Raw genomic sequence first — 23,956 nt, forward strand, 5'->3', positions numbered from 1 at the left:
TGGAAACCATTTTGGGGGGGTGGCGCCTGTTTCCTACCCCACCGCTTTTTAAAAGCTTGTATAGCCTTGGAAACATTGCTCTGCATCTTGATTTCTTCTTTTTTCCTTTTCTTTTTTTTTTTCTATCTTTTTTTATCTTTTGTAAAATATGAGTATTCAAAGGAACTGTGTGAAAGTATCAAGATTGTGGATCTGTAAATGCAGCAGCAGCGTTGTCGTTTTAGTCAATAATTCTGTTATCCTTATTCGTGGCACACTAGAATGACGAGCTAGGATGCCTGAATTCAAGTCTAACCCTTGCCACTTAGAAGTTGTCTCCTAGGCAAGTTTTCGTTATCCTTCAAAACTTCCTTCTTGGTTCGAGAGACTCGTACCTCTCTCAGGGCGGTTGTGAAGATTAACTGATACGCAGCTGTGAAGCCCTGTGTCTTAGCTCTTGTTAGGATTCCTATTTTTCAGACCTCTGCCCTGATTCTGTGATTCTCATCTTTCTTGGGTATCTATAACCCAGTTTTATATGAAACTTCGTACAGGACAACTTTGCTCACTTTTACAATTCAGCATCCTCCAGGTATTACCCTGCATGCTAGGTTGTCAACAGTGGGAAGGTGGGAGCCTTGTCTGATTTTCTTGACATTTCTTTTCTAAGGGCTCAGATTTTTTTTTTTTTTTTTTGTGAATAAGCAAGGGATTGTTATATAATACTTTGTGACTTATAAGATAGTGTTTTAGGATTTTTTCTTTAAGTACAGATTTAATTTGAGTAGTTAGTAACAGACAAATTGTGAGTTTTATTTATTTATTGGCTCAGTTTCGTTAGGGAAATTGAATGATCACTGGGCTGCTGAACTTGCCTCTACTCCAGCTCTGGAGCATACTGTGTAGAAGAGATGATTCTCATTGGTCTGCAGAATTGTGGGTATCTTCACTTTCTTACCTGGTCAGCCCCAGGCCAAGATGACAGCAGTAACTTCTCTTGAGTCTAAGTTGTTCCTCACCCCCTGTCCAGAATTTCCCCCAATCTTTATGTTTATAAATAATTTTTCCCTTATCACCCCTCCCTGTTTTCTGTTACTAGGGATATTTGCTTGAAGCCAGGACCCCTGAGCCTCCATCCCACTTACCTCCTGAAGTCTCAGTTAGCTCGGAAGGAGGTGAATGATGTCTTAAAGAGGCTTATGAGTTCAAGGAAGGGAGCAAGGGGAGAGAACCAGTGTAGCGTATACCATGGAGCTGTGTTGCCTCAGAGATTTTTACAAAAAAAATCTGATGGAAGATGGCCTCCTGCCTTCATGATACTTCACTTCACCTCTTCTCTTCAGTCCCACTTGTCTCCATTGCCCAAGATCATCTTGATTTTGTTGCCGTTGTTGTCTGAGACTCGTGCCTTTGAATTGAGTCCCAGAGCCTCAGTACCAGGATGTGCAGTCGCGGTTGGATTTTGCTCATTTTGAATTTTAATATTTTGTTTGTTTTTTAGCAGTAGAAACTTTTTTTTAAATATAATTTGGGCAAATAGCTTTATTATTGAGAAACTGTTTTACAAAGTAATATTGTCCTGAATATAAAGTTTTGAAGACTCTTTCTAAGAAAATAGATTTTGTTACAATTGATTTTCTTGCCTTTGTGTTTAAAATTTTTACTACATATAAGGAAACAGTTGAATTATTTTAAAAAATAAAGATGCTATTATCCCTGTCCTTACACTTAGTGTAATGTGAGACCCACACACAGCAACCATGTTTCATTTGAAAGGAGGTTGTCTTGTTGGCACTGTGGGGGGAAAATGTATATTTATTTGAATAATTAAATGATTCTTGAAAACACAGTGGTTTTCTTGTTAATGTGCTTGCTCCCTTTTTAACTTGCTCCTAATTGATAGAAAAAGATATTTTTCCATGAATTTATGAACTAACAGGAATTGATACTATAACCATGACAAGAGCAGTATCCTTGCTATGGGATTATATAGTTACCAATAATTATATTGTTAACATAATTACTGTAACTAAAAGATCCCACAGCATCATAATGGTTGTGTCACTCAGCTGAGACAGACCCAGAGAGGAGTGGTAATTTATTTGAATTAAAACGATTTAAAAATTGGAGCCAATTTTAAAGTCCAAGCAGCTCCTTCTCCCAAATAACAGCTGATTTAAGTTGCAGCACTGAGCCTCTGTGGAGATGAACCATTCTCTGCTGTGCCTGTGCAGCTGCTAAGGAGACTTCCAAAGAGAACAGGACACAACACAACACAACAAAACAACAACAAACAAACAAACAAACAAACAACCCCCAACATTCTGAAGCTTTATTTTAAAAAGAAACTGATTATTCTGTAATAATTTACCAGTGAAAAGACTTTGCTCTTTGAAGTGTTTGAATCTTAACTAACTTTAGTAGCTGTGAGATGGGTGAGTCCCTTAATGAATACCCTGTGGTTACTAAATTTAAAGATTGAATTTTACTGGTGATTGTTCTGTGGGGAAGTCAGACAAATCAGGGAAATCTACGAGCCAAGACATAGCCCATGTGACAGTCCTGTGTTTGTGCTGGGAGTGAGTTTCTTAGCAGCAGAGTTCTTTCTGCAAGGTGGAGCTTGCGTCACAGCAGGCAGGCATCTTTCAGGGTCTTCAACAGAATTTTACTCTGCAATTACTTCTTTATCTCCCCACGGGCAATTGTGACTCCTGCTAGGGTTATAGTTAGAATGTTCCAAGACTGTATCATGACAGAATGATTAAGACTCAGGCTGCTGGTGTCAGACCTGTTTAGGATCTCACCTCTGCCTAATCTTACTACACGTAGCTGTGGACAAGTTTCTTGGCTCTGTAAGCCTGCCTCGTCCATCAGTAGAGTGGGAAGGAAGGGTGCTCATTTCAGCAAATGAAGCATGGCACACCAGCAGAGGAAGCATAGCAAACTAGCCCTCGAGAGATGCCATTTAGTTACTCTACGGGGCTTCAGTCAGCAGTGGGCAGGGCTGGCTAGGATCCAGCTCTTCAGACTCTGTCATTGAAATTGTACTTTAAAGGGAACCTTGAACTTCTTGCATCCTTTCTGTGCCTAATCTAGAGTGAAGTTAAGTCTCTTGACGAAAACCTATATTTGAAGAGAAATGGGCTGTCAGGGCTTTAGCATGTGGAAGTAGAAATGGTGTTGAATTCTGGTGATGGAAAGAAGGGAATTGAGGGAGGGGAGTTAACAGAGATGCCACAAAATAGGTGTTGCTTAGAAGGAAACCCTTGAGTTTAATGGAGTAGCTGTCACACCGTGCAAAGTTTAGGAGACCATTAAAGCTGCCAGATATATATATATATATTTTAAATAGTTTTGGAGCTTTATTGTAGAAAGGCAGAGAGAAAGAGAGAAGGTAGAAAGGGAGAGGCCAGCCATGGGCACGTGGAGAGGGGCAAAGGGAGAGAGAAAAGGAGGGCTAGAGAGTAAGAAAGGTGAGAGCTTAAGAGCCAGATATACTTTTTAGTTGAGTATATTGAGGAGACAGCTGTCAGCTGCTACCTATGGTTCAGTTATGCTTTATAAACAACTATTTATGGAATTTTAGTCATCTTTGGGTAACAAATACAAATTTGTGTCAAGTGTACATATACATTCATATTTTCATTTTTACACTTCTACACATTGTCTACACTATAAACCTAGAGGGATCTTGTCCTTAAATTAACTATAAACTAGGACAGTTTATAGTTAATTTAAGTAATGGCTTCACTTTGTATTTGTGGAGCCAGGTGTAGGACCCAAGGCCTTATCTCTTGTTAGACCCACACTCAGTCAGCTATACTCCTGGCCCAAAACATTTTACTTTTAGAATAATTGAGATTGTATAACAATCACAAAATGACTCTTCATTTCCGCATGTCAGTGGACCTTGTTACCACCTTGTCTTGATGCATTTGCCACCAGTCCATATTTGACTGAAGTCCATACGTTATTCACATCTTTGTGGTTAAAACTAGAAAGAATTCTTTTATTATTATTATTATTTTTTTTTTTAAGCCTAATGTCCTTTTGGTGCTCAAGGATTCAGGCATGGATCATACAAAATATTAAGTAGTCGTAGCTCATAGACTTCTGTGGGCTGCAACAGTTTCTCAGGATGCCCTGTTGTTACTGGAGTAGCAGGAAGACACTCAGAGCACTCCTTGGTTGGGATTTTTCCAGTTTTGTTTGCTTATTTGCTTTTTCCTCTCATTTTAAAAGCCATTTAGAAAACCCCAAATTTTAAAAAGAAACTATTTGGTGTCCAGCATCCCAACCCAGTGAATGACACAAGTGGCTTTGGGTTTGGAATCAGAAGTAAAGACTTTAAATACCTACTTCTTTCTCATACTTTATTGTTCTTAAAGAATGTTTAAAAATGTTTGTTTTATGTATGTAAATGTTTGCATGTGTGTCCCTCACATGCTTGAGGGCTGGTGGAGGCCAGAAGAAGGGTCAGAGGTCTTAGACCTGGAGTTACAGACAGTTGGCATCCCGCATGTATGCTAGGAACTGAACCCTAGTCCTCTGAAGGAACACTGGTGCTCTGAACTGCTGAGCCCTCTGTCTCTCCAGCCCTCATACCTTATCCTTAACATTATTGAAAGCACAGAGTAAAGAGTTAGAAGATATTGCCCAGTTTGGGGAAGTGTTTTTACATATGAGTTTTAAATTATAGTCACAAATCACCGATTCCAATTTATTACAATGATGACTTAGCAAATCCCTCTGGTCATCACTGTATCTGCTATTTTTGGGATAATATCTTCCAGAGAACAAAACTCTTTTTAGTCTCCCTTATAAATATATGACATCGGCCCTTCCTTGGATTGAATTTCCACATCTTGCAGAGTCAGTGTTCATGTGGTTTATAAACCTACCGAGGAACGATTTTCACCTTTTCTGATCTGGTTGGTGAGAAGAGAGAAGGATATGTTCAAATAGGATGCTTTAGAGCAGCAGTTCTCAGCCTGTGGATCACAAACCCTTTCATAGCCTCGGACCAGAGGTTAAAACAGATGTTTACACTATGATTTATAACAGCAAAATTACAGTTATGAAGGAGCATCAAAATAGCTTTATGGTTGGGGGTCACCATAACATGAGCAACTGTACTAAAGGGTCTTAGCAGTAGGAAGGTTGGGAACAGTGGTCTTCAGTTTATGTTGTATAATTACCATTTCTTTGATATGATTGCTTGTTTTAGATGAGAAGAAGCAAATGGTTGCCAATGTGGAGAAACAGCTTGAAGAGGCCAGAGAACTGGTGCGTATCCTTAGGGGTGTAGTGAACACAGTCCCTCGAGCTAGATCCCAAAGCCTGCTGTGTGTGCTGTGGACATGCGTGGACCGTCAGGCTTCCTCTTAGCGGTTCATTTCCTTTTCAGATTAAAGGAAATTTAATAGCTTGTAGAGGTTTTACTCTTTTTAATAAAGGTGGCTCATTAAATGTCAACCTCTAATTTATATTCCTTAAGAGTACATCTCCCAAGAACTAGTGTTTTAGTGCATGATCTTAGTAGCTAGTATTTGATAAATGCACAGTACACCTCATATTGGGGTAAGCATATTGTGTTGTAGTCTTTAATTTTCTCACATCACCTAAGAGATAAGGATTGCCTTTCAAAACTGACAAAGGTCCGAGATTCCCATCAACTTGGAAGCAGAAGCAGCTTGCCAGTCTCTACAAACGGCCACAGAAGATGTGAGATTTCTTGTGTGTGTTTGTATGTACATATTCATTTGCATTTATGTGTGGGGGGCTTCATGTGCACATGTGTATGTGTGCACATGAGTACACATGGGTGTGGAGGCCAGAAGTTGATATTAGGTATCTTATTGGATTTCTCTTCACCTTATTCTTTGAGGCAGGTTCTCGCACGGGACCCAAGGCTCACTGACTGAGGTAGATTCACTTGTCCATCCAGCCCCAGGGAGCCCGGGTCGACTTTCCAAGTAGATGTTACCGAAATTATAGGCACGCCTCTTGCCACAGCCAGCTTTTTTGTGGTGGCTAGTGATCAGATCTCAGCTCCTCACATTTGTGTGATAAGCGTTTTGCTGACTAAGCTATTTCCTTAGCTTATAAGACGTGAAACTCTGAAGTCCAAAACTGAAGCCTTGTGTTACAACAACAGCAGCTGCCAGAGTTTCAGCTTGGTGGCTTAACTCCCTTGAGCCCAGTTTCCACAGAGGAGATGCAAACTCTTGCTTCCACCAGGAACCCAAAGCCAGGGAATAAGCCTGTTCTTGCCCCAGAGAGACATATTGTTTCGTTCTTCAGTGTTGCTTTGTGTGGATGGACTTTTGAGACGTGGACAGCATTGTTCGAGCATCACATTCATACTCAGGGAACCCTGTAGGGGCATCAGCGAATCATGGGAGACTGATGCCGACATTGTTGTCACCACCGATCTAGATGAGGACCAGCGCTTAGAGAGGCTAGGAAACCCATCGGAGCTCCTGTGCACTACTGCGCACTCTGTAGGTTTTGTTCCTGGATGACGTACATGTGAAGCCCCGGCTCAAACACTGCTTTTCCATAACAGTCCCAAGTCAGAGAGCAAAAGAGAGAGAAGTATTGTGTTCCAGTTTTGGGTTTTGAAAGCCAAGCGTTGTAGAAATAGACTGTTGCTGTGTATCATGGGCCAAGTGAGTGCATGGCTTTTCTAAGTACTGAAGGGCATTCTTTGGTGTTTCTTCAGTGCCTGTGCTAGTAGACTGATGGGTTTCCATGAACCGCCATTACTTGCTTGGAACTCTTGGAGTACTTACTGCCTTAGACATGGCTAGGGATGCAGGCTTCTTGGATATTGTTTCTTTGCAGAACCTCCTTGGACCACCAGGTAGCTCAAGGACATTGTGAGTCTCTGGGAAGGCAGAGACTTCTCTAGAGGGCCCCTGGTGAGCCTGGCATTTCTCAGTGTTGCTTCAATGAATAATATTTGTTAGGGGAGCCATGTACCAGAAGCAGCAACAGCCACGTTGGGCTTCCAAGGAGGAAGTTGTTCTTCATTGTACAGCAGTGGGGACTAGCACCTACAGAGGTGTTCCTACAATCTCACTGTTTCTGGTTCTCACTGTGGTCAGGATGGCCAACTGTCTCCATCCCACGTGACTTCTCTGTTCTGTGGGTGGCTGCCACTGCCTCCACCTCCGTGTCCACGATTCTAAAGCCTGTCTTTCTTCATCCTTTTCTCCTTCTTTTGCTCTCTCTTCATGTTAATGGTTTCTCTCACACCTCTTGACTTTCATGTGCAGACCCTGACTTTAGATGTCAGAGCAGCCCATCAGGACACTTCTTCCTTCCGGTTGCTAGGATGACTGTAAGTGACACAACTGGTCCGGTTTGGTCTTGAGATTTTTGTTTTATGCTTGATCTTTGCTGAGATGCCAAGAAGTAATGAGGATGGCTTTTCACACTGCTCTCCCTGGCAGCTTCTTCCCCTCGTTACCATCTGAAGACGGTCTGTTTACTTGATACTGAGAGAAAGCTGGTCTACTTAGGATTGAGGTTCCACCACAAACAAGCCCCTAGGAAGCTTGCAATGCCTTTTTATTACTTATATAAAGATTTGGACCTAGAAGAAGCATTTCTGTGTGTTTAATTATCTCTATTTGTTGAATTATTCAGTTTTGATGATATCTTAGATTATATTATACACTGTTCTTTTGATGAGGAACCTGGCAGAAAGCTTAGTAGTTTTTGTGGCACTTCCAATCGAGGTTTATGATAGTCTATGGACACTGTACTTTTTGTACTGACCACGTCTTTTACTCTCCAGTGACAACGTGAGTGCTGTGAGACAGAATAGTGTATGTTCTTCTCCTGATTTCCAACAAGACACATGTCACCTTGCCAGCAGTAAATAGACACCCACTCTGTAGTCCTATTCAGTGTAGTGCTGGAGTCTTAGCTAGACACCCGCTCTGTAGTCCAGTCAGTGCAGTGCTGGGGTCCTAGCTAGGACGATCTGATGAGAACGAAATGAAAATAGTACAACTGGAGAAGGAAGAGGCCAAACTGTCACCCTTTCAAGATGACAGCCCTGTTCTAAAGACTCCATTTAGATCTGCTGTGCACTTGCAGACAGACACATCAGTCAGGCAGTCGGATATAAAGTCACTATGCTGAAATCAGTAATTAATGAAGGAAATTATCAAGGAAGAGATCAGGAAAAATTTCCCATTCACAACTCTTAAAAGAAACGAAATAGGAATAAACTTGTGAAGGAGATGAGAGACCTCTGTATATAAACTTTATGACATTGAAGATGTTGAAAAGAGACCTGGAAGATGACAAGCTCTTCGTGCTTATGCATTGACAAAATTAATATTATGAAAATGGCTATATTGTTGCAAATTGTCTACATAGTCAGTGTACTTCCCATCAAAACCCCAGTGTCATTCTTCACAAAGCTGGAAAGTGCGATCCAGAATTCATATGGATGCACAGCAAACCCCACGTAAAGGAATCCTAAGCAGAAGCAGAGGTGCTCGAAGCATTGTGATGCCCAACTTCAAATTATACCACAGGGCCGCAGTAACTAAAGTGGTGTGGGCTCTGGCACAAAACCATCCTTGTAGCCATATAGGATAGAGAACTCAGAAATAAACTCGCATAGCTATGGCTACCCTTTTATTTTTACAAGGTATCAAAAACAGTGTGAAATAAGGCAGCTTCTATCCGTAGAAAATGAACCACAGACCTCTACAAAAAGAATGAAACTGCTAGGGCAAGCATTTGAATTAAAACAAAACAAAACAAAACAAAACATTTATTTGTGTGTGTGTGTGTGTGTGTGTGTGTGTGTGTGCTTGTGCATGTTTGTGGATCTCACAAAGATCAAAAGATGGTGTCAGATCTCCTGAAGCTGGACTTACAGGAGGCTTCGAGTCACCTGACAGAGATTCTAGCAATCAAACTCAGGTCCTTTGCAAGGCAGCAAGTATCCCCACCCCTGAGTTGTCTCTCCAACCCTGAAAAACACTTTAAGATACAGGCAGAGCAAGACCTTTCCTAAAAGGACTCTAACATCACAGAATATAATTCCAAAGACTGACAGAGAAGATTACATGAAGTTAGTCACATGGCAAAGAAATAAGTCCTAGAGTGATGAGACCACTGACAGGACGGGAGGAAATCTTTGAGCTGTACTTCAGATGGGTTGGGAGAGGCTACTATGTAGGAAATACAAAACACTGCAAAAATTGGACACAAGAAAAATAAATCTAGTCAAAAGACAGGCTAGTAAGAAGCGCTCCAGATCCTTCCCCATCAGGGAAATGCAAACCGAAACAACTGCGGGCTCCATTTCACCTGGTCAGTGTGGCTGACGTCAGAGGACAGCAGGGCAGGGCAGTGGCAAAAGATGTAATCTCAAGAAGGGTCAGGAGGATCGAAGATTCAAACACCATCCTCTCCTCAGGTACAAGTTCAAGCCCAGCCTGGAAACAATATAAGAAATAAAACAACAACAACAAATCCCTCAAACTCAAAAAGGTAGCCAATACTGTCAAGGTTCTAAGGAGAAAGAACCTGTCTCTGCTGTCATGGGCGGAAACTTGCAGAGGCATGTGGGAGTCACTGTGGGGGTTCTTAAACCACTAAAGGTAGACACGCCGGATGGCGCAGAGACGCCACCGCTGCATAGGCCCCCGGACTTATGTGCTGCCACAGGGATACTTACACATCCATGTTTACTGCTACACTGTGCACAGAGGCTAAGCCATGGAAGCAGCCTAATGCCTACCCACTTACAGATGGATAGAAAGACGGAATCATGACATTTGCAGGGAAGTGGATGGAACTGGGAACCGTTATGCTAAGTGGAAATAGGCCAGACCCAGAAACACAAAGATTTCTTGGTTTCTTTTCCTCGTAGCGCCTAGATTTGAGAGAAAAGGCGTGTGGGGAGAGGGGGATGCAACAGACGAGGGAGGTGACTATGAACAGTGTTGTGTTCCTAAGGGCATGGGAAAGAAAGAGGGGTAATTGAGCACATGGGACATGAGAGGAGACAGAGTAATGGGGGAGTCGGCCAGCAGGAGGGAGACAGGGCTCGGACAGGCAAGAACAAAGTGTGCACGAGTGCGCCACATTACAACCCTGTTTGTATGCTCACTTAAGAACGGAGACACAGAAGCAGGAGACAGTGCTGACAGCAGAGAAGTACTTTTAAATGCTTGGCAAGTGACGAGCTGCATCAGTTACATGATCACTCTTTGAAAAGGGCTAATTAAAAGTATCTTATTTTCTCATGAGTACCTATCTTAACTACAACTGTTTTTTTTTTTTTTTGACCATCTGTATTCTACTGTAGTTATTCAGTCTCATGATAAGCTTGTATTGGTCATGAACTAATGTGTTGGAATGCTCTCAGAAGCAAATGCATTGCTGTGTTTTTCCTTGGAAGTTAATGGCATAGTTAGTCTGGGCCAATTTGTTCTTGTTCCTGGCTTTCCTTCTTTTATGTATACATTAGCTCTCAGGCTGGAGAGATGGCTCAGGGGTTAAGAGCATTGGTTGTTCTTCCAGAGGTCCTGAGTTCAATTCCTAGCAACCAAATAGTGGCTCACAACCATCTATAATGAGGTCTGATGCCTTCCCTCTTCTGGCATGCAGGTGTACATGCAGATAGAGCAGTCATATCCATAATATAAATAAATCTTAAAAAAAAAAAACCGAAAACAGATTAGCTCTCTACTACCTCCTAGAGAGCTTGCTCTATTTCGTTGTAACCCTGAGTTACTGTTAATCTAGGGATGTATGTTCTAAGTACATTAGGGATCACTCAGGTCATTTTCATTGGTTGAAACAGTTTATTCTTAGAGGTGAGAAAAACAAGGCAGAATATCATTAAGACCTCTGTTCAAGCCCCATGGCTGGTGAGTTGTGGTGCCTATAATGTGAACAGAGCCTCCCCACAGAGCCTGGGCTCTGAATCATCATTGCATGTCTCTGTTGGCATCTTAAACGCTCATGTGCTATATCCAAAGCGTTACAGGATGACAGATGGCTAAAGCATGCCCTATCGTGATTTCGGTGAGCAGGGTGTGGCTAGCATATTGCTGTATCCATTTATCTCCTCATCAGTGAGTGTGGTTGAGTGTGTAAGGGTTAGGCTGCTCACATGTTGTTTGTGTGTGATTTTCCTAACTAGGAAAGACTTTCTCAGAGAGATTCCCTCACATGTCCAAGTCACAGGAAACAGTCTCCTGTCATTCTGGACTCATGGTCAGAAAACTGGATCAGGTTGGACTGAACACTGGGTTGCTTCCAGGATACTAAGAACAAATGAATGAAGGGGTTTGAATAATGCACATGTTTCCCAAAACAAACTCTTGCTGAAGCACACAGCTTGGCAGCCCTGTCGTTCTCTCGCTGCTTCCCAAGCCAGCCAGGAAGTGAGCATTAAAGCAGTCCCAATGTCACTGGCAGGGAGTGAGCATTAAAGCAGTCTCAATGTCCCAATGTCACTGGTAGGGAGCAGCTGGCACTGTGGCTCTGCTTCCTCAGCTGTGCACTGAGGAGTTAGAATCCAGTCCTTTTAGCTATACATTTGGGCAAATAAAGAATGCTAATGGGGTTCACATTTTTCTCTTTCCACTTTAGCTTGAACAGATGGATTTGGAAGTTCGAGAAATTCCACCCCAAAGTCGAGGAATGTATAGCAACAGGATGAGAAGCTACAAGCAAGAAATGGGGAAACTGGAAACGGATTTTGTGAGTTCAGTTCTGCCCTCTCTCATCCCTAGAGTGTTTAGCGTGCTTTTGCTTCATTTCTTTGCTGTTTCCTCCCCGTGCCTTGGTCAGCATTAAATGAGCAGTCTTGGGCTCCTGCAGAAGATGAGCAGCAGATCTTTGTAGGACTTGGAGGTCTCAGCAGTTGGAGGTAGCAATGATGGGGTTTGGGGGACACGGCTCTTGCTAGTACCAAGTCACTCAGTCCTTTTTCTACATGGTACTTGCTAGTACTTAGCATTGGTTAGAATTTCAAAACCTAGTTTTCCAGTCCTTTATAGTTCCTGGGCCTGAGAGGATGTCTCAGTAGGTCAGATGCCATACAAGCATGAAGACCGAACTTTGGAATTCCCACAGTCATGCAAACAACTGGGCAAGGTTGTGCATGTCTCTCGTCCTGGCAATCTGTGTGTGTGTGAGTGAGTGTGTGTGTGTGTGAGTGTGTGTGAGTGTGTGTGTGTGTGTGTGTGAGTGTGAGTGTGTGTGTGTGTGTGTGTGTGTGTGAGTGTGAGCGAGTGGAGGGGGATCAGGGAATGGAGAGGGAAGATCCTTACAGCTGGCCAGCCATCCTAGCCAATGCTGAACAGCAGGTTCAGTGAGAGATGCTATCCACTTTACAGAAAATTTACTAAAAGAACTATAAAAGCATCATGTTAGAATGACTAATAATGACAGTGGAAAAGACAGCTGAGCAAATCCTACTTCTGAGCCAGGTGGTGGTAGAGCACACATTTAATCCCAGCACTAGGAAAGGCGAGGCAGGTGGATCTCTGAGTTCCAGGCCAGCCTGGTCTATAGAGTGAGTTCTGCCATGGCTACACAGAGAAACTTGGTCTTGAAAACCAAAATCAAAATCAAAACCAAAACAAAAAATGCTGAACATGCCAAAACCCAAACCAAAGGGAGAAAGTCCTTCTGGTTATCATATATAAGATGGACTCAGAGTCTCGAAGTGGTTCAGTTTCATAGCATTGCACAGCAGCAGCTAACACGCCTGCTGCTGGGTGGATAGACCCACTAACATCTGCATAGGACAGGACATTCAGCCTTCTGAATATGATACGACACAGTGGAACCTTGAGGACATTAGGCAAAGGAAATCAGTCCCCAAAGGCAGGTGAGGTGTGTTCACTTGTGTGAGGTTTCTAGAGTGGTCAGACCCAAAACCAAAAAGTAAAATGGACTTAATGGAGAGGGGTAGGGAGAAGAGACAGCTGTTGATATTGTGGAGCGGAATTCTTCAGGAGGCTGAGTTCTGAAGCTCTGTGCTGTGGACTGACCTGACACCAGTCAGCTAGCACGTAAAAGACCTAAAGTGGTAAAGCTTGCATGATTTGGGTTTCACCACAGTTGTAGGATTCAGGTACGGACACTGATGAAACGCTGTAAATGATAAAGAGGTGGAGGGGGTAATGCAGTGGCAACGGTCGTCCTGGAGACAGACATAGCTAACTAGGGTTTCAGTAGATTCAATTCCATACTCTTCACATTTAAAATAAAAGAATGTGCAGGTAGAAAAATGGTCCTTACATGTGATTGACACCGTGACGTTTTGCCACGTGAACCTGCTGTGTTTGTGACTCTGGGATCCACACCTTTATAGGGCAAGTCAAGCATTCACAAGGACCTTCTGTGCATCCCTTAGATGTTTATTTGAAAGTACACCTTGCAGAGTGCACTGTGCCTTTCTACCAGCGAAGGTGTGATGACGGGAGATGCTGAGGCTCAGAAGCATCCCGGTCTTACATCTTAGTGAGAAGTGAGATGACTCGTTAGTCGCTGTGTTAGTCAGGCATCGTGACAGGATGCTGAAAGAGCTGGCATGTAAGGAGGACAGGCTGATGCAGCCCAGAGTTTCAGAGGTCTCCATGGCTGGTGGGAAGGCTGGACATGTGGATGTGGAGCAGTGCTGAAGCAAAGCAGCGCTCTGCGGTGGACTGGACTGGCGGGCTCTGGGAGGGACATTTAAGTCTTAAACCGTGAGTCACTGACGTAAATGCCGCTGTGCTCCACGAGATCAACCCTTCACTGCTCTGCTACAGGGGGACTTCTCTCATAGAAGAAGTGTGAGGCTGCAAGACAATTGCACTGATTTCATAATTTGTATCCTGCATGGTAGGATTGAAAAGCAGAACTAGCTTGTCAACTCGAGACATCCTCATAAATCCTGCTGTTCAGTGACAAGTGAGGGTGGGCGCCGAACACCGGTAAGGAGAGCTCTGAACTCACACATCTCATTTTTATGAAATACCTTTGAAGACACCTTTTCTTTTGAGTACCTAGACCAAAGAAACTACCCCTCAACCCAGCAACAAATGTACCATTTAGGAGAGCCAGCTGCCTTAACAGAGCGCCACAATCTGGAGGCCATAAACTGTACGGCAAGGTCACTGCGTTTGCTGTAAGACTTCTCTCTTGTCTGGGGCTGGCTGCTTCCTGTCCCTGCAGTCTCCTGTACACACTCGTGGCCACCTTGGGACCTAACACTTCTTAGCAGACCTATTGGACAACACAGCCACATGCTGTGTTGTGGGAACCGGGGCTTCAGCATGGAAACCCGAGGAGGTAGAGCTCAACCAGACCACCAAGGCTCATTTCCATCTTTGCTTGTTAGTCTTTAGATGCTAAGTTATGTCACTTCCATAGCTTACTATATCACGTAACCCAATGTCTAATCTTCTCTGTTTCCTTTACTTTAGCAATCTAGAAATTATATTTTTGGATGAGTATTCCTTTTTCAATTATATTTTCTGCTACAATGGAAAAATGGAATCGGGAACTGTGAACTTAACCTTCATTTCCTAGGCTGTGGCTGAGTTGTCATGTTCACGTTTATGTCTCATGCTGCAGCTTCTTCTGTGGTGTTTGAGGACATCTTTCCCCAGTGCTTTTTTGCTTTTTATTGATTTATTTAGTTGCTGCACACACACACACACACACACACACACACACACACACACACACACAGAGGAATGGGTTGGTCTTGCTATGCACCTCTAGTTCATCTGGAACTCACTATGTCGGCCAGGCTATCCTCAAGTGAACAGATAAAGGCCTGCCTCTGCCTCCCAGTGCTAGGATTACAGGTGAGCTCTACCATGCTTGGCATTGAAACATTTCTAAATAATGTGCAGAGTATTTTGTCTTCATTTATGTCTGTGTACCACATCCATGTCAGGGGCCAGCAGAGGAAGCAGAGGACATGGGCTGCCCTAGAACTGGAGTTACAGGCATGCAACTGAGCTAGCTGCCATGAGGGTTCTGGGAACCTGGATCCTCTGGAAGATGCCAGTGCTCTTAGCCACTGAACTCCTAATCAGTCCTTTTTGTTTTTTAAGATTAAAATATTTTCTAATTAATGCCCAGGAATTTCAGGTATTAGTAGGATTCACCGTGGCATTTCCATATGTGCACATGCTCTCTGCATAGGTCAAGTCCATCTACTCTCTGTCCCTGACTCCTCCCCTGCAACACTCCTCTTGTCCATAAATAGCCCCTCTCCAGTTCCCTTCCCTTCTCTGGCCATCACTGGTCTGCTGGGGTTTCTGTAGCGAGCGAGAGCATGCTCTGTTTCGTCTTTCTGCTCCTCTACTACTGCTAGCTTCTATGATTGACAGTTTGTACACTTCTCTAGCTTATGTTGTTTCATTTTGTGGGTGTGGATTATGGGGTTCAACACCCACGAGAGCCAAGGAGGCTCAGGTGGACTACAGAGTTTCTTCAACGAGTCTTCTTTAGTGCTACTGTGTGGTAAGCCCTGTCCTTAGTTCCCAAATAGAGCTGGAATTGGAATCATCATCATGTTAGTACTCTTGTGCAATTGGAACTCTAACATGGAACTTGGAGGGGGCTCCAGAGGAGCTGAGGATACACATGTATTCTCTTGCTGCTCTAATTTGTTTTTAGTATTGGCACGAGCTTCCCTAGGGCTTAAAGAACAAACACATGTGTGAAGTAGTTGGTTCAGGCTAGCAATTGATAGCAGCTCAGTCCCTGGGAGAGAGATGAACATGGAGTTAGTCTACAAAGACCATGATGTCAGAAGAGTCAAAGAAAGTGAACCAGCGAAAGGCGAAAAATACTGAGCCGAGGGTTGTTGGGTCCCCCCCCCCCCACAAATTTAAGATTGTATCTTAACAAAACATAAATAAATAAACACCTTTGAAGTTGCTGTTGTTGTTTTTTAAGCTACAAAGATGTATAAGCTGTTAGGCCAAGTCTAAGTAAATAGAAAAGAATGGAATAGTGTGTGGTGAACCAGGATGAGAGTCCTCAGGTCTGTTAAGTGCTCAGCTTCTCTGGGGTTGCATTGTGGTGCTAGCACCATCTTGTGGTTGATTTCTGTCACTGCACTTATTTCTTGCCAGCTGGGCTTGCTTAAGACAGCACACAGCCTAGCTAGACTGTGAGGGGAGTTGGAAGCAGCACTCCAGCCCCAGTCTAAGTTCACTCATCTCCCAGGTCACAGGTGCCAGAAAGCTGTCTGCCCCTGTCTGGAAAGGCTATGTGATGTGGTTGTTAAGCCGGCTCCCAGCACAGAGCTGTGGACATCAGAGAATGGCACTTGTATGGACAGTCTCAGCAGTGAGGCTGAGTGAATGCGCCTAGACATCCAGCTGCCTGCAGACTGCTGGGTCAGTGCCTTAGGTCAGGGTTCAAAGGGTGCTGCTCCTACCTGCACCGTCTCCGCAGGCGCCGGCCCAGTGGGCTTGAGCACAGTCTGTGCACGCCCCCTATTTTTCCTTCTGAGACTAAAGTGTGAGCGAGGAGGAGGAATTTAAATTTGATTTTTTGTTTGTTTGTTTGTCAAATGGTCAGGAGCTGAGTGCTTTTGTTTACATGCTGTCTTCCTTGTCCCTGCAACATCCTGAGATAGCAGACTTGTGATCTTGTGGGACCTGTAGGAAACGGCTGAAGCATGCTCAGGTGTGGGTGGTCTCAGCTGTAATGTGTAGCAGATATCACATACCTGAACCTTCTTCAGGAACACGCATGCATTCTAACAAATACAGGAGCTGGTGTGGTTAACGCTGCATTTGAAGTGTAGGCTCACTGCATTTGAGAGACCAGAAGAAGGCAAGAAATGGCTCTCACGTGTAGCCCGCAGCTTCCCTAAGCTGCGCCCCGGCAGCTGCTTCCCTTTCCGTGGACACTGAAGACTGTTAATTGACGGGCCTCGTAAGACTCGCTGTTCTAGCAAGACTGTAGGTCAGAAGAATAACTTATATTTTTGCTTTTGTTATCAAACTTGCATCATCTAATCAAAAAGATAACTAGGCCAACTACATGGCATATATGTTAATGTTAGACCCTACATGTAGACAAATACATGTAATCTTTGTAGTGTTTTTTTTATAAGCCTTAGCTTGATATGGTTGGGGGTTCTCAAGTACAGTCCTGGTCCCACATCGTATACCAGTATATAAAATAAAAAGCCTCTCCTTATTAAGATTTATTTACGGTCATGGTAAATCTCTTAGCAACCCCAGACCTGTAGCACTGGATAGAACCATCTGAGCAAAGAAACGTCCCTTCTCCATGAACATGTCACCGTTTATAACAGTTATACTCCTTCATTCTATATAAAATGTCAGAATATCCCAAAAGATTTTAAAAAACAAGATCAACTTAGCCTTATTGCTCCAGGAGAATCATGTTTTACATTTTGGATGGCTGTTTTCTAATCTCTCCTTTCCCGTAAATAGCTTTACATAATAATGATGTCACACATCCATATTTTAAAAATATATGTTCTTAATGCTTCCATTTTAAATTTCTATAAACTCTAGATCATTTTAATGGGAGCATGTTGTCTTCTCTGTGATGTTAACTCTTGTTGAACACCTGTATATTTCTATTTATTTCCTTCACACCTTACTGTGCTGCAGTGAACGTGTCCCCGTAAGATTTATAATCTGGAGCATTCGTAGAAGACAGATTAATACAGAGTTTTCAGTTTTGCAGTTCACCACTTGGCAGTTTGTTCTGGACTCTGTTCCTTAGGCTTCTCTTGTAGGTCATTTCTGCTCTGTTCTCTGCTTCTCCTCCATGTTAGATGATGCCAAGAAATAACAACTGAAGTTGGACCAGAGCGGAGCACCTTCTGTGTGTTGCTTACTGAAGTCTCAAACCATTGTAGGAGAAAGTCTCTGTGACTGTGGGGCTTGTATTGTTGGGACTTAATGCTAACTTTCGAAGTGGGCCATAATAGATTTCCCTGATCTATAAAGCTCTTGCACAGACTCCAGGGTGGAACGCAGCTGGGATTCTTTTTCTAAAGTACTTCCGCTAGGAAGATTCCCAGTGTTGAGGCGGCTGGCAGACCTATGTGGGTCTCCCAGCTGGCTGAACTCTAACTCACTGACTGTTTCTGCTAGGCATTTGCACAAGCCTGTGACCTTTCTGGGGAAAGGCAGTGGTCTGTTTAGAAAGCTTCTGCATGTGCACACATGCTCCTCCTGCAGAATAGGCTTTGTCAGGTCCCACCAGGGCAGGGAGTTAGAAAGCGGTTATGCAAGCAGCCATCTTTGCTAGTGAGATTCTTATTTTAGGCTCTTAGCCTCGGTAGCTCTACATAGATGGGCACAGGTGGAGCGGCATGGTGGGTAGGGAGACGCCAGAGACGGTTTTCGGCTGTAACCCTGCCTTCGGTCCTGGGAAGCAAGTGTGCAGGGCGCTTCTCTGGCCTCCCCACATAGCAAGTATCACAGGGTCATGCCCTTGACCCTTCCCCTGTCATGTGTGCTTGAGTGAAATAGTATTATGATCTTGGCACTCTACGAATTGTATTGTTGGGACTTAATGCTAACTTTCGAAGTGGGCCATAATAGATTTCCCTGATCTATAAAGCTCTGACATTTTCCCAATGCGAGTAATTTTATGATGACCACCTCAGACTTGAGACTATTGATTTTAGGCCCTGTAGACTTTGGTGACCTGTGAAAACAGCTTCCATATTCACCGAAGCCATGGCGGCCAGGCCATGTATGTCCTGGAACAGATATGTGTGCACCCACATATGCATCCTGTGTCGACTTATCTATCTTTCAGTGTTGTCAGCGTCTCAGATGGCTTTTGTTGTTCAGTTAAAAAATTTCCTTATGTGACATTGCTTTTTAAAAAATTAAAATTATGATGCCACTTTATGATTAATGAGCCATTTTTTTTTACTTAGGCTTTATAACATTTTGATTTGTCTATGTAGTTGAGGTATGTATTTTCTAGATAGAATGGTAAATTGGTGTTTGTGTGTATGTATGAGGGCATGCTTATGTGTGTTCATGTGTGTGTGTGTGTGTTCATGTGTGTATGTGTGTTCATGTGTGTGTGTTCATATGTGTGTTCATGTGTGTGTTCGTGTGTGTGTTCATGTGTGTGTGTTCATGTGTGTGTGTGTGTTCATGTGTGTGTGTATGTGTGTTCACGTGTGTTCATGTGTGTGTGTGTGGCTTACTGGTTTTAGAAATTTTCTCTGTTATAATCCTTTTTATTGGCCAGCTACTTTCAAACTTTTCTGTTTACTTGTATTTGTGCTCTCACTTGAAAATAAGAAAAATGAGTAAAAATTTGCCAGACTTAACTATAAGCCTGTGACAAACTTGACTTTTTCATTGGTCACTAGATGGCACTGTTTGTTTGCAGAGTGCCATTAGAAAAAAAAAAAAGGAAAGAAAAGAAAGAAAGAAAAGGAAGGAAGGAAGCAACTATGGTAGTAACAGAAATTACTGCCTCATGAATAAAATATTTCTGATGGGATTTGCATTTCTATATTGGCTGAAGACACTGTGTTGAATGTTTTATTAACCAGCCCAGTGCAACTGTCAGCCTATTAAAGAGATCCAATGGTCCCTGTTTAGATAAATAAACTAAATAAATCCAATTCGTCAAATTGTGTTCCTGGCTGTTTATTTTCCATTCTTTTGATGTACAGTTTATTTTAAGTTAAAGCCACATTGGTTTAAAAATTAATGGGAAAATGTTACTTGGTGTTTGGAACATGAAGAAGCTAATTGCCATAGTCAAAAAGCCATCTCTGTTCTAATGTTAAACTGTTCACTCATAAATAGTAAACTTTCCCCTGGTTGCTTACACACTGTCTCGTGGTCAGAAGTCACGTGGCCCCTCAGATGGACGGCCAGAGACTGTGCGGTCAGAAGTCACGTGGCCCCTCAGATGGACGGCCAGAGACTGTGCGGTCCTCGTCTGTGTGCTGCTCAGCCTCCCTGGCATCGATGAGCACTGTGCGCGCCTTACTTGGTTTCTCCATGGCGCACTCATTTCTCAGGTATGACCCACAATTCCTTGGGCATCACAGTAGCTAATTCATTTCTAAATGAATGTCCTCTCTGAGTGCATCCAGCATCAAAGGGGGGAAGATGACAATGAGCAACGATATTTCCCGAAGAAACCAAAACCCTCAAGGTGATGACTCCATAATAAACCGGTTCCCCTCTGTTCGTTGCCCTCCTAAAGTTTATGCTCAAGGGAAATTCATGGCTGTATAATATAACACTACCGACTGAACTAGATATTTCAGACTTAGGCCCTAGGGCTACAACAATATTTGAATAAGACACGCCAGGCTTGTGCTTTGCCAAACTAAAATCAGTTGGTAACTTGAAATGATACATAACGGTTTTGACATCTCGTTTCTCTCTCCGTGAATCTTGACTTGCTTTTCATGCTATTCTTACTGTCTTTTATCCAGTTCTGTGCCGGCGAGGTTCAGAGCACAGCTTAAAGTGGGTTAGGCACTTTTGACTTTGCTCACAGCCTTTCAGGGCATTCAGCTGGTGCTGATGGGGACTGTGCCAGATCTCATCTCCAGGGGGAGGTTTTCAAGCTGTGCAATAGTAGCTGAGGATGTGCGTTCTGTCAACTATTTTAAGTTTGCTTATACAAGGCGTTAAAGTAGGGCTCGGATGGACCATGCCAGACTTTGCTATTGATTTCAACTTAGTATAAACCTGGTGGGTAGTGGACCACGTGTAAAAATAGTTTCATTTTTGTTTGTTAGTTGGCTTGAGTTTGTGTCCTTCGGAGGCTGGAAAAAAAATCATACTTAAGGGTATAAGAAATTTAAAATATGGAGTGAAATTGATTTAAGAGTTTTATTTTTTCCCTCAGGCTTGGTTTTGTTGTGAACCATCCAGTTCATAACACATTTAGCCAGTTTCTTAAAGTGACCTCTGTGGAAAGTGGAAGCGCAGATTCCCTTCCTTGATGTTTCTCTCCTCTAAGGTTTGCTTGTTGGGACTTTTACGACTGAACATCCATTGCCTCTTCACATACTCACCAGCGAACAAGTTTTGGTTTTCCTCTTCTTTAGTGTTTTTCACTCTGTGGACTCACTGTATGTTTTAAGGCAGCTGCATATTGTCTGTGAAGCGCACGCCCACACTTTTCTCCCCGGCTCGTGGTGCTCTTACTTCACCTACAAATGCATTTCAGCTGAAGGAGAGTGTGTGTGTGTGTGCGTGTGTGTGTGTGTGTGTGTGGGGGGGGGGGTCATACTCGCGGTCACATGATATTTGAACTACACATAGGAAGAGGAAAGTTTCCATCTCTCAGTTAGAAACCTACAGGTTTATAGGTGCTATTTCAGTGAAGTTTAAACTTTGCTTTCTTTTCCTTACTGAAGGAATGTGGCTCGGGGGTAGTCATTGCAAATATGGTCTGATTCAGGTATTCTATTCAGAGGCTTTATTTACACTTCAAAAATATCAGGTAAATATTGTTTCAGGTTGCTAGAAGTAGTTAATACCTTATTTTTTTCTTATATTCTAAGTGAGCTAAATTTGGTCATGGACCATGTTTTCAAGACACAAGTGGGAAATAGCGAGAAGGCACAGGGCCTGTGGTCTGGGCCCTCCAGCATGCGTGCTTTAGTTTCCTGATATGAACCTTTGAATTCTGCCCACATACAGGGGAAGGATGGAGGTCCAATAGGATCGTTAAGTATAAAAGCACTTGGAGAGCTGCATTAAGTCTTAGTCGGCAAGTTCGCTGTGTACAGACCGTAATCCTATAATTAAAGAATTTAAAGGTTAAAGTATCTCAAGGTCAGAAGATCCTTGAAAATCCTAAAAACTGTAAACCATCTTCCTCAGGGCTCCAGGGGCCGAGCTGCCAGAGCTTACACAAAGGAAGGAGGCGCTCAGTCTTCCATTGCCTTCGCAGACGTGGCCTTCGTGTTTGGGTTGCTTTTGTATGTCAGTACATTTTGTTTTGTAAAAGACATCTTAGAAATTAATCTGTGGGAACAGAAAGCAAGCTTTCTCCTTGACCTTGTGGGAGTAGAGGCAGAATTAAAGGTAGAGAAATTATGATATTATATACTTTATGCCTTTTTATCGTATGCATTTTATTACTCTTTAGAATTGTCTTTGCGCCAAGTTTTCATCTGGAGTTCAAAATACACATGCAGTGTCTTTGGCTTTCTTTCCTATTCTTTCTCTAGTTTCTAATAATTGACTTCCCTGAAACCTTCAGAAGTTAGTGTTGTAACTAGAGGCAGAAAAGGAGTCTGTAGTTTTTCCCTAAAAATTGTCATTAACATGAGCAGAGTTCATGCTAGCATGCCTAAGCCAACAACCAAATAGCCCGGTAGTTTAAAAGCTACCGAATTTCCCTCCCATCTGTTGAGAATTTGTTCTGAAACAGAAACAACATGACTTGAGCCCGGTTCCGACAGTAAAGCACATATTTCAAGGGAAAATTGGGAAGCTACGTAAGAGAACTTATAAGCTGGTAATGTTTGGCTGCTTCGTTGAATTTAGCTTTAGATGTGAAACTTCTCAACCATTTGCTGCCGTTGGTTTGGGTGTGGGCTACTGGGAGCTAAACCTAGGGCCTCACAGGTGGGAGACAAGCACTTAGCGAGGGATCGATAGCCTCAACCCCAAATTTGCATCTTTTCATATTGATTATAGCCTTAGTGATTGTAATCCTGTGGTAAGCAGAATTGAGGGGTGGTCATTAGGAGAGTGTGTGAAAATACAGAGAAGCATCCAGCCCAGCATGATGGCTGCAGACGGGCTTGAGAGAAGTGCCTTGTGGGAACTGGCGTCCAGACTGAGCCTTGAGAAGGGGTTTGAGAGATGAACATAGTCAGCTGAATGACCAGGATAAACTGCAGGACAGGTTGGAAGGTTAGCAGGGCCCACTGGGGCAATGAGAGTTTGGAGCTGGTTAAAATATTCTGGGCACAAAATACAAAGTTGGTCTCCTGCCTTTGTTGCATGTTGGGATCTGGGTATCTTTAAACATCCCTGACACCAGATGGTCTTCTGCGCACACACGTGTGACTGTATTGGTGTAGGTGTGATTTGTACATTGTTGTGATGGCTTTTTTAGGGCAGCTCCTCAAGTGATTCTCTATACTTGTGAATTTGGAACCGAGTAGCTGATGTAGGAAGCTAAGACAGAGAGCTAGGCAAAGCCCCAGCCCCGTTTGGATTAGAAGCTTGTGCTGGGTCACTTGGTAGCTTTGCACCTAAAACAGGGAAGTTCTTTTTTCTGTGTGAATTTGAGTTTAATTTTAATTTCTTTTTGCTTTTAAAACCCTAAAATGATTTTAAATAAAAATTTTAATTACAAAAAAACCCTGTTATCTTATAATTACATTGTATGAAATTTCCTTAAAATTAATTTCCTTATGGTATATTTAGGTTTTATGATAATCTTTAGTTGGAGGAAACAAAGAAGATATGCATATATAATTTTTCTCTCTAGGTGGCAAAGTGAATATTTTAAATTCTCAGTTGAGCTTTGGATAAAACAAAGGCAAGCTGTGAGTTCTTAGCTAGTACTGACTGTGGCTTTGACCTGGAACCCAGAGTCAGTGCACTATAGTGTCTTCATGTGAACACTGCATTTTAAAAGCTGCTATTTCAAATGCATCGGGCCAGGCTTACATTTTCTTAAAGGAAACACAGGACTCTCTGTATATGTACATATGCTTGTGCTATTTCTGGATTCAGGACAAATAATGTATACTATACACAGGTGCATGCATGAGAACACATACAGTGCACACACTTTTTTTCTACTCTGTGAAGTCTTGAAAGATGGATTGTAACTTAATTTTGTAAAAGAATTGTAAAGAAATTGCTAGTAATCTCTAATCAGAGAAACAGAAGTACGGATGTGATGGATAAATGGGATTCCGTTATGGCCAACATCTTCATTGATCTTAACAGAATTGCTCTTTGCC

The 23,956-nt window shown here is 42.8% G+C and overlaps 1 protein-coding gene across 18 annotated transcripts in view; it reads left to right on the forward strand.

Annotated features, from left to right (window-relative positions):
- Positions 1–23,956, forward strand: part of Vti1a (vesicle transport through interaction with t-SNAREs 1A) — a 311,432-nt gene that overhangs the window by 703 nt on the left and 286,773 nt on the right. For all 18 annotated transcript variants that reach the window (XM_017318251.2, XM_030250990.1, XM_006527192.4 and 15 more), the window contains exons 2-3: positions 5,207–5,265; positions 11,614–11,724. In XM_017318251.2, coding sequence (XP_017173740.1) covers positions 5,207–5,265; positions 11,614–11,724 — 170 coding nt within the window. The remainder of the gene's footprint in view (positions 1–5,206; positions 5,266–11,613; positions 11,725–23,956) is intronic.

This window comes from Mus musculus, chromosome 19, assembly GCF_000001635.26.
Source record: "Mus musculus strain C57BL/6J chromosome 19, GRCm38.p6 C57BL/6J".
Taxonomy (NCBI): Eukaryota; Metazoa; Chordata; class Mammalia; order Rodentia; family Muridae; genus Mus; species Mus musculus.